The sequence below is a fragment of the Plodia interpunctella genome, chromosome 28 (genome assembly GCF_027563975.2).
Source record: "Plodia interpunctella isolate USDA-ARS_2022_Savannah chromosome 28, ilPloInte3.2, whole genome shotgun sequence".
Lineage (NCBI taxonomy): Eukaryota > Metazoa > Arthropoda > Insecta > Lepidoptera > Pyralidae > Plodia > Plodia interpunctella.
This window is the reverse complement of record NC_071321.1, coordinates 4062299-4075432: the sequence shown is the minus strand read 5'-3', so window position 1 is coordinate 4075432 and position 13134 is coordinate 4062299. Positions and strand designations below refer to the sequence as shown.

The 13134-nt window shown below is 39.3% G+C and overlaps 1 protein-coding gene across 2 annotated transcripts in view; it reads right to left on the bottom strand.

Moving 5' to 3' along the window:
• The window catches only part of Sos (Son of sevenless), a 65513-nt gene that overhangs the window by 22349 nt on the left and 30030 nt on the right, over nt 1–13134 (bottom strand). For both annotated transcript variants that reach the window (XM_053766215.1, XM_053766214.2), the window contains exons 24-33: nt 12945–13068; nt 12077–12236; nt 10861–10917; nt 10185–10311; nt 8188–8269; nt 7507–7573; nt 5472–5558; nt 4392–4465; nt 3601–3683; nt 2885–3000 (exon numbers count right to left, since the gene is read on the bottom strand). In XM_053766215.1, coding sequence (XP_053622190.1) covers nt 2885–3000; nt 3601–3683; nt 4392–4465; nt 5472–5558; nt 7507–7573; nt 8188–8269; nt 10185–10311; nt 10861–10917; nt 12077–12236; nt 12945–13068 — 977 coding nt within the window. The remainder of the gene's footprint in view (nt 1–2884; nt 3001–3600; nt 3684–4391; nt 4466–5471; nt 5559–7506; nt 7574–8187; nt 8270–10184; nt 10312–10860; nt 10918–12076; nt 12237–12944; nt 13069–13134) is intronic.

Below are 13134 nucleotides of genomic sequence, written 5' to 3'. Positions count from 1 at the left end.
ATTCTCTTTTACTTGTTTCAAATTTTTCTTCGAGGTTAGCAAAGCAGTATCATCTTTCATATCTTTCAGTAGACTTGCTTCTTCGTCAATCAAACGTGACGTTAGGTTTTGGATCGTCTGATTATCTGGATCAAGTGATAACCATGCTTGGCGCAGAGAACGATATGTAGATGGTAATGTGCTCAAAATTTTAGTTATCACTGCCGTATCACTTAATTTCTCACCACATTCTCTAAGCTGTTTGGCTAACCCTTCTACTTTTGAAACATGCTGTGCCATTGTATCACCCGAACAATAGGAATATTGGTAGAATTTCTCATGCACCATCATTTTATTGAATTCCGACTTATGCTCATATAAAATTTCTAATTTACTCATAACTTCCTTCGCAGTTTCGCAGTTTTCTATCAGAGATATCTGATTCAGGTCCATTGACGAGGTCAAAATAAACATAGCCATACCGTCATCTTTGTTCCATTGCACTTGCGCTGCAGTTGCAGTTGGTTTTGGAGTTTCAATATTCAAGCCTTTTGCTCTCAAGGCGCACTTGACCTGGAACTTCCATTGCTTGAAATTTCTACCATCAAACTTCTCAATTTTCATTGAATTTGACACTTCCATTTTGAATTGCGATCTTCACTTTCTTTGGAAAAATTTTTCCCGGAAAATATTTCCTTTCTTCTGCTCTTTACTCAATATCTATTCCCTTGATCGGCTTTTCTGGGCCCATAACCACTTAAATTACTTAAATTGGGCAGTGGTTAAGGGAATAAAATTAAAGATATGTTGTAAGAATTCTCAAAAGATCGTTTTTTTTATTATTGGTTGCTAAGCACCAAAGCCATAGTCTTTTTAAATTTATTTTTTAATAATCAATAGGTTGCTTTTGCCCACAACTTCGTATGTGAGTGAAAATCCGTTCCCCGTGGGGATTTCAGGAAATCTCTCCTTAGTGCTTCCCTGCACTGTCCTAGGAACCTACATGCCTACATTTCTACGCCCAGTAGTTTCGACTGTGCGTTGTCTGTCAGTCAGTCACTCAGTGACGCAAGTATACATACATAAGTACATAGATATACATATAAGTACATAGATAGATTATTTCTTATAGATTAATAAAATTTAATTCGTATGTTGATATTTATACTCATATTTAAAATTTGACATTGATTAGACATTATTCTAATAAATTGGACACTATTAGATGATGTAAGTAATATAGGCGACATGTTCACTTTATGAACTTAAACAAACAACTGAGAGGACATTCTATGAAACTAAGCAAGCTTCCGTGTGCTGGTGATCCTAAGAGACACTTTCTGACAAATCGTGTCGTGCGTTTGTGGAATTCTCTGTCAGAAATTAAACACTTTCAAAAATAGACTTTATGAACATTTAAATGCTGTGATATACACGTATCAGCTTTAAGCTGCCAATATATATATATATATATATATATATTATAATCTGCACTCGGATCACAATCATAACCTGTTTTGATATACCTTTTGTCTATGTACATTATGTACTTTTATATATTATTAGAAAGAAAAAACATTGTAAGAAACAATAATGGTAAGCCGATCTGGCATGATAGGGACCAACACTGTTCAAATGAGTTTCTTTCGGCATTTCTTCTCAGCAGTGGTCGTTCCGAAATGCCAGTAGTTTGTAGCTTGTGAGAAATAACTATAAATATTAAGATTGTGCCTGTGAAGGTCAAATTTCTGAATAATACTATAAGATATAAACTAATATATAAATATAACTTTAAATAGTTTTATGTTAATGCACATACATTCATTAATTTCTGTTATTTAATTTTGTATGTCCAATGGCGGGACTTAGTGTACATTATCACAATACATATCAACGTATTTTACATATGTATGGTTCATAAAATAAACGAATTTGAATTTGAATTAGCGAAAACTAAAAAATCCTCTTTCCAAATAATTCTACGCTAGATAAAACAATTCATTGCAAAGTATTTAGTCGTTTTCCATCACACAGTGTAATCATCACAGTCCAATGTGAAGGTTTCGGTGGCCATCGTTTTCGGTTCGGTTTATTTAGTTTGCAATCAATTACTTTATCTAGTGTAGAACAATTTGGAAAGATATTTTTTTTTTAGTTTTCGCTAATAAACAAAAGAAATTGGTATAAATGTGATGGTGGCGCTCGTGTGCAGTTATGTATCACCTTAAAACCGTCCGCCTGCGATCTAAAAGTCCCAGGTTGGAATCCCACTCGTGCCACATGAGTTTGTGCACCAATCTGACTCATGTATAGTAGTTTTCATAGACCACCACTTGCTTCCGGTGAAGGAAAACATCGTGAGGAAACCTGCACACTGGTTGATAGTTTAGTTCGCTAGTGTGTATGCGACTACCTGCCGCTAGATGGCGGTAAGAAGTCGTAAAAGTCACGTCAATTGCCTTTAGGCGACTTCAATAAAATCTGACACCAGTGTTAGCAGCAATACACACTTGTAAAGTTAAGTTTTTACATGTTAAAAAATCAAATCAGTTATTAGCTCAAACCTTGAACTAATAATCGATTTTTCAACAATACGTAATAATTTTCACATGTAATTTGTACGTATACAAATATAAAAATCAATCAATCATCAATCAATAAAATCACGTCCGTGCAGTAAACCGTTTAAGGAGTTCCCGCGTAGGGAGCCGTTCCTGTGTGCACCATCAGGTCACGCTCATCATAATAATGCATTGTCATTCAAACTAAACGTGTGTACAAAATTTCAGCTCAACTGAAGATACCTGCATTAAAATTGAATTACAAGATTCCACCCGAACATATTGCAAGTTACAGTAAAACCTTGTAAATACATTGAACACGTGATACAACCTATAAAACTTACATAGAATGATGTCTCCTCTGCAATATGGTGGAGTGCGCGGGTCTGAGGAGCTCGGGGGCGGGCGGGGGGCGCGGGGGCAGCGGCGGGGGCGCGCGGGGGGCGCTCGCCGCCGGCGGCTGCGGAAGCAACCAACGTATAAACCGGAGACTTAAAAAACTACAATAATCCTACTAAAATTATAATTGCGAAAGTTTATGAGGATGTGTGTTTGTACATTGTCACGCGAAATCTACTGGACGGATCGTTATGAAATTCGGTACACGGGTAGAATATAACCTGGAATACCACATAGGGTATTTTTATCCCGAAATTCCCACGGGAGCGAAGCAATAAACACGCAAATAAGTGTTACAGAAATACATCTGTAACAGATTTAGTGTGTTACACTTAAAGTGTAACACTATGCGCACAGGGGACATTAGACGGAGCGATATATTTCTGTAACATGTCAACATATATTGACGACCTCGGTAACGCAGTGGTAAAGTGCTTGCCACTGAACCGAGAGGTCCCGGGTTCGATACCCGGTCGGGTCATGATGGACAATGATCTTTTTCTGATCGGCCCGGGTCTTGGATGTTTATCTATATATGCATTTGTTATAAAATATAGTATCGTTGAGTTAGTATCCCATAACACAAGTCTCGAATTTACTTTTGGGGATACGTTTATTTATATATACCCATAATAAACGTGATAACAATAAGACTATTTACCTGGAAACTAGGCGTGGTGGGGGCGGCGGAGTCTCTACGTCTCCTGGGGGGGAGGGGTGGGGGGGTGCCGCACCATACGCCCGCTGAAACGACACGTTTTTAATTGTTTTATTTTGTCCAAAATAATAATAGTCCTGTAAAAAAAACATCCAGTTTGTGTCTTCATGGGCACCTCTTTCCTTCCTTCTATAATACACACCTTTGCTTCTATAATAATTCTGAAGAAGGCATCGTGTCGTATCAAGTGTCCTTGCAATAATAAAATAAAAGCCTTTATTTTCTACCAATATACGTTTATACGTATAATAAAACTGTAAGCGCGTCTGCACGTAGGAGATATTAAAGAAAATTCATTATGGGGGTCTTTATGGCGACTAATAGTAGTTTTTAAAAATAATTGTTATTAGAATTTTTGTCTGTTTGCCTGTATGTTTGTCCGCGCGTCACGCAAAAATTACTTGATGGATTTTTATGCAGTTTTCACAGTTGTACAGCTTCCGCTATACATTTTATAAATTTATAAAATGATTTTTGAATTTATAAAATAATATATAGGTTTCATCGCGTCAAGTTGCTTAGAACCAGATATATTGACAATAATAATATTTCAACATTTTAATTAAAAAAAAACACACACACACAAAAATGTAGACCTAATGGGGATCTGCGAAAAAAAAAATTCGTTCCACAATTTTAGAAATTGACGTCAAAAAATACAAAACTCATAAGTCAACTCACTCATAATAAATATGTTCGATTGTGAAGGATAAGACTATATAGAATGGACTTACGATGCGGAGTGAGCGGCGGCGCGGGGGGCGAGGGCGAGGGCGCGGCCCTCGCGGGGAAACTGAACGCCGAACTCCTGGGGACAATCATGTCTTATTAGAAGAGGAAGAAATAAAAGTAAATTGCGTTGCTCTGCAAGAGAAATATTATCTTTGACATGTTTTACGAATACCCTACAATTTTTATTTCAAACCTTATAACTAAAAACTTACCTGAAAGAGAAACAACATTTAAAGCTGTTATCTCTCCTATTTTAATCAAAATCTTATAATAATAAGAGGGAATATTTATTTTAACAAAATAAAAAATATCACCTATCATTCTTCATTCACTGACACAAATTCCGTCAGGTTCACCTATCATTGTTCATTCACTGACACAAGTTCCGTCAGGTTCACCTATCATTGTTCATTCACTGACACAAATTCCGTCAGGTTCACCTATCATTGTTCATTCACTGACACAAATTCCGTCAGGTTCACCTATCATTGTTCATTCACTGACACAAGTTATCTCATGTTATAAACAAAAACCTGAAGCAAAGTGTAATAAAATGCATATTATTTGTATGTTTGTCTGGAAACATATATGTCATATATGTTTGGAGCATAAGAGAACACAAAGATACAAGACACATAACATATCGCATGGACGGATATCTGTTACAGTCAGTTATTTAGTTTTAGCGGTGGTGGTGTGAGGAGCTCAAAGGGGCAGTAGTTTGCGCACTCGGCCTGCGATTGTACCGATTAAGTCACTCTTACGATGGTCGGTCATTGGATGGGTGACCAAAAATGAATCTTAAGCTTCTCCGTGCTTCGGAAGGCGCGTTAAGCCATTGGTGAAATTTTTTAGAAGTTTCATTCTTCATAGTCGTATTCCTCATGGCCGAGGGTCGTGGTCATTACGTGGAATGAAACATACACAACAACTTTCTTGGTATTATTAATAAGAGTGGTTTGCCATTGCCTTCTCCATTTCACACACAAGTTAATAATAATCACCCAGTGTGCAGGTTTCCTCACGATGTTTTCTGTGATGAAAACCACTCACTATACATGAGTCAGATTGGTATACAATACCTGTCAGCGGTGGGCAGAGGGCTGGCGGTGGAGGGTGGCGCGGGGGCAGGGGGCGCCGGCGACCGCTGCGGGGACATCGCCGGGGCACTGGGGCAAAAATACATAATATTAATTTATTTCACATTATCTTGCGAACCGTTTATCTTCTGTCTCAGTTTCTAACGGTTCGTTCTATCTTGCGTCTCATGTCATCTTTAATTATAACCTTTTATAATAGTGTTTTACCTACAGTAGAGGTAAAATGGCCCTTACTACGTTACACTTTATAACAAAAGGCGAAGTGAGTTTGCATTTCGATACGCAGTGAGACGCAGCGAACCAATCACATTGCGGTGTGGTTGTCGTCGCGTCACAATGGCGCGATGTGTTTGGTCGGCTGCGAATCGACTCGCTGGTGAGTTAATGTGAATAGGAAAGTCGCACTATTCACACGATGCCGTGCCCAGCGCGAAGCATAGTGAATCGATTTTATAAATGAATTAGATGTTACCCGTGGTTACGCTCCCGTGGGGATTTTGAGACAAAATATATCCTATAGCAATTTCGGATAATGTACCTTCGACGCAGTGATAAAGGGCTTGCCTCTGAACCGAGAGGTCCCGGGTTCGAACCCCGGTCGGGTCATGACGGAAAATGATCTTTTTCTGATTAGCGGGTCTTGGATGTTTATCTATATATGTATTTGTTATAAAATATAGTATCGTTGATTTAATATCCCATAACACAAGTCCCAACCTTACTTTGAGGCTAGCTCAATCTGTGTGATTTGTTTAAGTGGTGAAAGAATTTTTGAAATCGGTTCGGTAGTTTCGCAAAATTATACCCGTCTCAAACATAGAAACTCACCAACGCTTACCGCTATATAATACTCGTAATAGTTTGCAATAATTCTGATACACTACTAACACACCTTTTACGTCTTGGCTGTCTGTACGCCATAGCACAAAATGGTGTTTATTTAGTTTACGATAAAAACATTACAGACAGACGCGTCTGGTTATAACAGATGTCGATATATCGCAAGATTAATATTACGTATTATATTACATTATCATCTAATATATAAATTAATTTCAATGTTAATTTGAATTAATTTTTTATATCATCCTACTAATATTATTTGTGCGATGTGTGTATGTATGTTTGTTACTATTTCACGCAAAATCTACTGGACGGAACTTGTTATGAAATTTGGTACACGGGTAGAATATAACCTGGTAGAATATAACACATACCAAAATTCCCTTAATCAATTATGTACAGTCTCGTGTTGCTTGGCTATTACATAGAGTTAACATGTGTAGAATCGCAAATTAGATTGTATATTTTTATATGAAAAAATAAAACTACGAATCACGGAAAGTCGTAGAATAAAAGTTACTTGTTTTGTTGAACCCAAGTAGTCTCTAGGAGGATTTGCGTTTGACACCAGTAAAAAACAATTTTAATGATACGAAAACAATCTGAACTCGAGCGGGTATCGACCAGTGTCAGAAAAATGCCGAAACAAACTAATTTCAACATCTAAGACCCAGGTCAATCTGATAAAGATCATTTTCCACGTTGCCCTGACCGGGGATCGAACCCGGGAGCTCCAGTGTAGCAGTCCGGCGTGGTGACCATTGGGCCACGGAGGTCGTGAACGACGATATTTTATCGTAAACTAACCGCCCGTCCCGGCTACGCTCGGGTAAAAACACAATAAATGATATCCCTAAGCCTTCCTCATGAATCACCCTATCTATTGGTGAAAAACGCATGAAAATCCGTGCAGTACTTTTTGAGATTATCGCGAACAGACAGACGGGGCAGAGTACGTTGCTTTATAATATGTAAGGATGGTAGATAGTAAGTGATTGTGTGATTTTATTTTATCTTGTTTTTATCTGATGTAATTTTATATATTTTTAAATATGTTATTAACATGTGTATGCTGTTGACAGCGGCTGAATAGGCTTGTTCTGAACCATTGTGTGGATATTGAATTACGTACCCTATTTAAGCAAATAAAATGATTTGTTTCGATGGTACTCACCGAGTTAATTCGTGATGTTTTGGACTCGGCAGCGGCCGCTCGGGCGGAGACGGCGGCGGCGAGTTACCTGCGGGATACATAATATATATATCTATACTATTATTATAAAGAGGTAGGCGTTTGTGAGTTTGTTGTAGACGAATAATCTCCGAAACTACCGAACCGATTTCAAAAATTCACCATTAGAAAGGCACATAATCCAAGATTGGTATAGGCTATATTTTATCTCAAAATTCCCACGGGAGCGGAGCCCCGGGCAACATCTAGTAGTACATATTAATCGGTTCGGTAGTTTCGGAGATTACTCGCCTCAAACATACAAACTTACAAACACTTACCTCTTTATTATAATAGTATAGACAGTGTGTATAACAAAAGCCGTGGACGCCATGAGGGGGAGACGCTAGTGTACAGTCAACAGCACATCAATCTACCGAAATTAATTGCAAACTCGTCGCTATTACCGCGCCATAGAGGTTCAAGCGGGGTAACTTGATGTGCTGTTGACTGTACAAGCTCTGCTTTGTTCTGACACCAGTCTTTCACAATACAAATTGGTTTTACATGTTGTCAAAATATAACGTTTATCAGTGGTAATAAATTGCGGAGATTTTTTGAATTTTAATTTAACTTAATTAGGCGGGTGACACCGCGTGGTGCGGCTAGTAAACATATACATACCTTGTGCGAGTACATCAGTCCGGCGCGGCGGCAGCGTGCGGGCGCAGCCGCTGCTGCGCGGCAACAGCGGCGGCACGCGCTCCTGCGGCAACCGTTACCATTACTATAGCCTGCTTGACAAGCTCTGACAGTGGGGGAGTTGACAAGGTCCGATAGTAGTAGTTACCAAGGTCAAAAAGTAGTAGTTGACAAGTCCAGATAGTAGTAGTTGACAAGGTCAGAGAGTGGTAGTTGACAAGTCCAGATAGTAGTAGTTGACAAGGTCAGAGAGTGGTAGTTGACAAGGTCAGAGAGTAGTAGTTGACAAGTCCAGATAGTAGTAGTTGACAAGGTCAGAGAGTGGTAGTTGACAAGTCCAGATAGTAGTAGTTGACAAGGTCAGAGAGTGGTAGTTGACAAGGTCAGAGAGTAGTAGTTGACAAGTCCAGATAGTAGTAGTTGACAAGGTCAGAGAGTAGTAGTTGACAAGACCAGAGAGTAGTAGTTGACAAGGTCAGAGAGTAGTAGTTGACAAGGTCAGAGAGTAGTAGTTGACAAGGTCAGAGAGTAGTAGTTGACAAGGTCAGAGAGTGGTAGTTGACAAGTCCAGATAGTAGTAGTTGACAAGGTCAGAGAGTGGTAGTTGACAAGTCCAGATAGTAGTAGTTGACAAGTCCAGATAGTAGTAGTTGACAAGTCCAGATAGTAGTAGTTGACAAGGTCAGAGAGTGGTAGTTGACAAGTCCAGATAGTAGTAGTTGACAAGTCCAGATAGTAGTAGTTGACAAGGTCAGAGAGTGGTAGTTGACAAGTCCAGATAGTAGTAGTTGACAAGTCCAGATAGTAGTAGTTGACAAGGTCAGAGAGTGGTAGTTGACAAGGTCAGAGAGTGGTAGTTGACAAGACCAGATAGTAGTAGTTGACAAGTCCAGATAGTAGTAGTTGACAAGTCCAGATAGTAGTAGTTGACAAGGTCAGAGAGTGGTAGTTGACAAGTCCAGATAGTAGTAGTTGACAAGTCCAGATAGTAGTAGTTGACAAGGTCAGAGAGTGGTAGTTGACAAGGTCAGAGAGTAGTAGTTGACAAGGTCAGAGAGTAGTAGTTGACAAGTCCAGATAGTAGTAGTTGACAAGGTCAGAGAGTAGTAGTTGACAAGACCAGAGAGTAGTAGTTGACAAGGTCAGAGAGTAGTAGTTGACAAGGTCAGAGAGTAGTAGTTGACAAGGTCAGAGAGTAGTAGTTGACAAGGTCAGAGAGTAGTAGTTGACAAGGTCAGAGAGTGGTAGTTGACAAGTCCAGATAGTAGTAGTTGACAAGTCCAGATAGTAGTAGTTGACAAGACCAGAGAGTAGTAGTTGACAAGGTCAGAGAGTGGTAGTTGACAAGTCCAGATAGTAGTAGTTGACAAGTCCAGATAGTAGTAGTTGACAAGTCCAGATAGTAGTAGTTGACAAGACCAGAGAGTAGTAGTTGACAAGACCAGATAGTAGTAGTTGACAAGGTCAGAGAGTGGTAGTTGACAAGTCCAGATAGTAGTAGTTGACAAGGTCAGAGAGTGGTAGTTGACAAGTCCAGATAGTAGTAGTTGACAAGGTCAGAGAGTGGTAGTTGACAAGTCCAGATAGTAGTAGTTGACAAGGTCAGAGAGTGGTAGTTGACAAGTCCAGATAGTAGTAGTTGACAAGGTCAGAGAGTGGTAGTTGACAAGTCCAGATAGTAGTAGTTGACAAGGTCAGAGAGTGGTAGTTGACAAGTCCAGATAGTAGTAGTTGACAAGGTCAGAGAGTGGTAGTTGACAAGTCCAGATAGTAGTAGTTGACAAGTCCAGATAGTAGTAGTTGACAAGGTCAGAGAGTGGTAGTTGACAAGTCCAGATAGTAGTAGTTGACAAGGTCAGAGAGTGGTAGTTGACAAAATCTAGGAGACCTGAATAAAATCAGTCACCAGCGTTAACAATTAACACAATCGAAAATAAAGATGACTGTCTACGGAGTAAACAAATATTTAATCATAGTACCTGGTCGAGCCTCCTGCCCGCCAAATGTTCAGCGCTCTTGGAGTAGAACAGCTCCGCGTCGACTATGGCCCCCCTCGGAGATAACGCTTGAGGCTTCCTTTCCGGCACGCTGCCTAGCGACGGTTGCCTAAATAATGATATTTGTTAAATTGTGAACAAGTTTGGATAATATATAGAAAACTAGCTTTTGCAAGCGGCTTCGCCCGTTCTTCTTCTTCTTCGTTAATTTTCCGGGATGAAAGGTGCCCAATGTCATTCTCCACACTTCAAAGTACATGTATGCAAAACTTTACGAAGATTGGTTGAAAAGATAGAGAATGAAGAGGTAACAAACAAACATACTTTCGCATTTATAATATTAGTCAAGATAATAAATCGAGATTCCACTCGAACAAACACACGTTACGCATACATACATTTTTATTTCAATAAAAAATTGTAAAAATTAGCGAATGAAAATATGTAGTTACTAGCTTTCGCGCGCGGCTTCGCCCGCGTAAATTTCCCACGGGAACACTTATTTTTCCGAAATGACGTTCTTCTCCACACTTCAAACTACATGTATGCAGAATTTCAAGAAGAGTGGTTGAGTAGAGTGTGAAGAGGTTACAAACAAACAAACTTACTTTCGCATTTATAATATTGGTTAGGATATGAATAATATTATTGTTTTTACCTGTCGTGTCTAGGTGAGTGCCGGTCCCGCGGTGACGGCGGCTCGTCGCGGTTATATCTGATAATAAATTATCAATTAATTTGTTTGATAGTGTAGAGTAACAGGAAGCGTTGGTGGTGTAATATTTAAGACGCCCGCCTGTGGATCTAAAGGTCGCAGGTTCGTATCATACTCGTGCCAAATGAGTTTGCATACCAATCTGACTCATATATAGTTTTCATCGACCACCACTTGCTTCCGGTGAAGGAAAACATCGTGAGGAAACCTGCACACTGGTGGACAGTTTAGTTCACTAGTGTGTATGCGACTGTCTGCCGCTAGTAGATGGCGGTAAGTAGTCGTAAAAGTCATGTCAGATGCATTTAGGCGACTTGAATAAAATCTGACACCAGTGTTAGCGATAACACACTAGATATGATAACGAATAATAGACCAGGAGATAAAAGATGACGAAGAAACGTCGTGTCGTATCAAGTAGTGAAGGAGTTAGCTATAGAGAAAAGGAAGGAACTCCACCGACAAGAGCTTCGTTCTTATATTAGATAATTTCTCATTCTTGCATGTGCTTGGTAACATTCGGAGCTGTGAAGACACAAAGATCGCGGTTACAATAAAAACAATTGCTATAAAATTTTGAAGATTTGGTACACGTTTTGATTGATGATTTTTAGGTGATATTTAATAGTTTTAGTTACTACAAAATCTACCAAAAATACGTAAAAACTACCAAATATATCTAGAACACTTAAAATTCAAAACTACCCGAAACTACCAAAAATGGCGGTAAAACTGCCAAATATAACCTAACATTAACCTAACATTCCTATTTAAAAACTACGCTGAGCTGCGAGAGGCCGCTCTAACGCTAACTCAGCTACACACAGCTACATCGAAAAATTACCAAGTAAACTTATCTAAAAACTACTACTAAACCTACCAAAAAAAAACCCAAAACTACTAAATATGAACTAAAAAAATCATTAATTGAAATCTACCAGAAACTACAGAAATTATGTAAAAACTACCAAATATAACCTAAAATCTTACTACCAAAGATGACCACATCATCATCATCATCTGCAACCCTCCGTGACCCGCTGCTGGGCATAGGCCTCTTTCCGTCTCCGCCAACCATCTCTGTCCTGGGCCATCCCCAGCAAGCAATTTCCTTTACATCATCATCAAAAGTGACCTGAAAACCACCCTAAGAACTGACCTACTAGGTTTCCCCTTGTCGAAGAGCGCCAGCCCCTTGTCGAGCAGACTGAGCTCCGGACGCGGGGACGCGTCCAGCGACAGCGACAGCGACAGCGACGACACGGAGCCGCCGTCCCACGCCGCCGCGCCCGTGGGCGACAGCTGCGGGACGCCGACGCCTGCGCCGATACACATATCATATCATCTAACAATTCATTTCCAAATTACACCTTCACAGCCACTTTTTCACGTCAATTTTTATATATATTTTTTTTATTTATAAATATTACACGTAAAACTGTAAAACGTTTTCTGACCAATATTACGTGACACGTTCGGTGTTACCAGTTCATTGGCCGTTTTAGAACAGAAAGCGATGTTCGAGTATATTATATCCTAACTAATATTATTAATGCGAAAATAAGTGTTTGTTACCTCTTCACGCTCTATCTACTCAACCGATCTTCTTGAAATTTTGCATACATGTAATTTGAAGTACAGGAAAGGATGGCTATCATTTCATGCCGAATAAAATACTGTTCCCGTGGAAAATTTACGCGGGCGAAGGCGCGGGCAACAGCTAGTAGTTTATATTATTATCAAAGTAATAATACTAATATCACGTGAAATCTAACATTTTTTTCTTTCTAACTATTAATTAGGAAGACTTTCTTTTTCTTTATATTTATTTATTAAATCTAACTACTAAAATGATTCTGTCAATTATTGCACTTTTTACTTTTGTGAATAAAGTTATTATAAAGTTATTTATAGAAAGGATGAGTGAAGGATTACAATAGTGACTTTTATGGAGCACCTCAAGGGTCAATCCTAGGTCCTTAATCACTTATATTTTTATATGGAAAAAACGTTTTTATCCGACTCACTGAGCGTGTCGTCCCCTCCGCCGCTGGCGTTGCCGGAGCTGCTGCTGCTGTTCGCGGGGGCGTCGTGGTGCGCTCGACGGGACACTTTCACCTGCTTCAGGGACAGCTCCGGATATTTCCGGGGCTGTGGGATAAAAAATAGAAATCGTTGTCGCTATACATTTTTTCCCTATTCCACTATCAACAGATT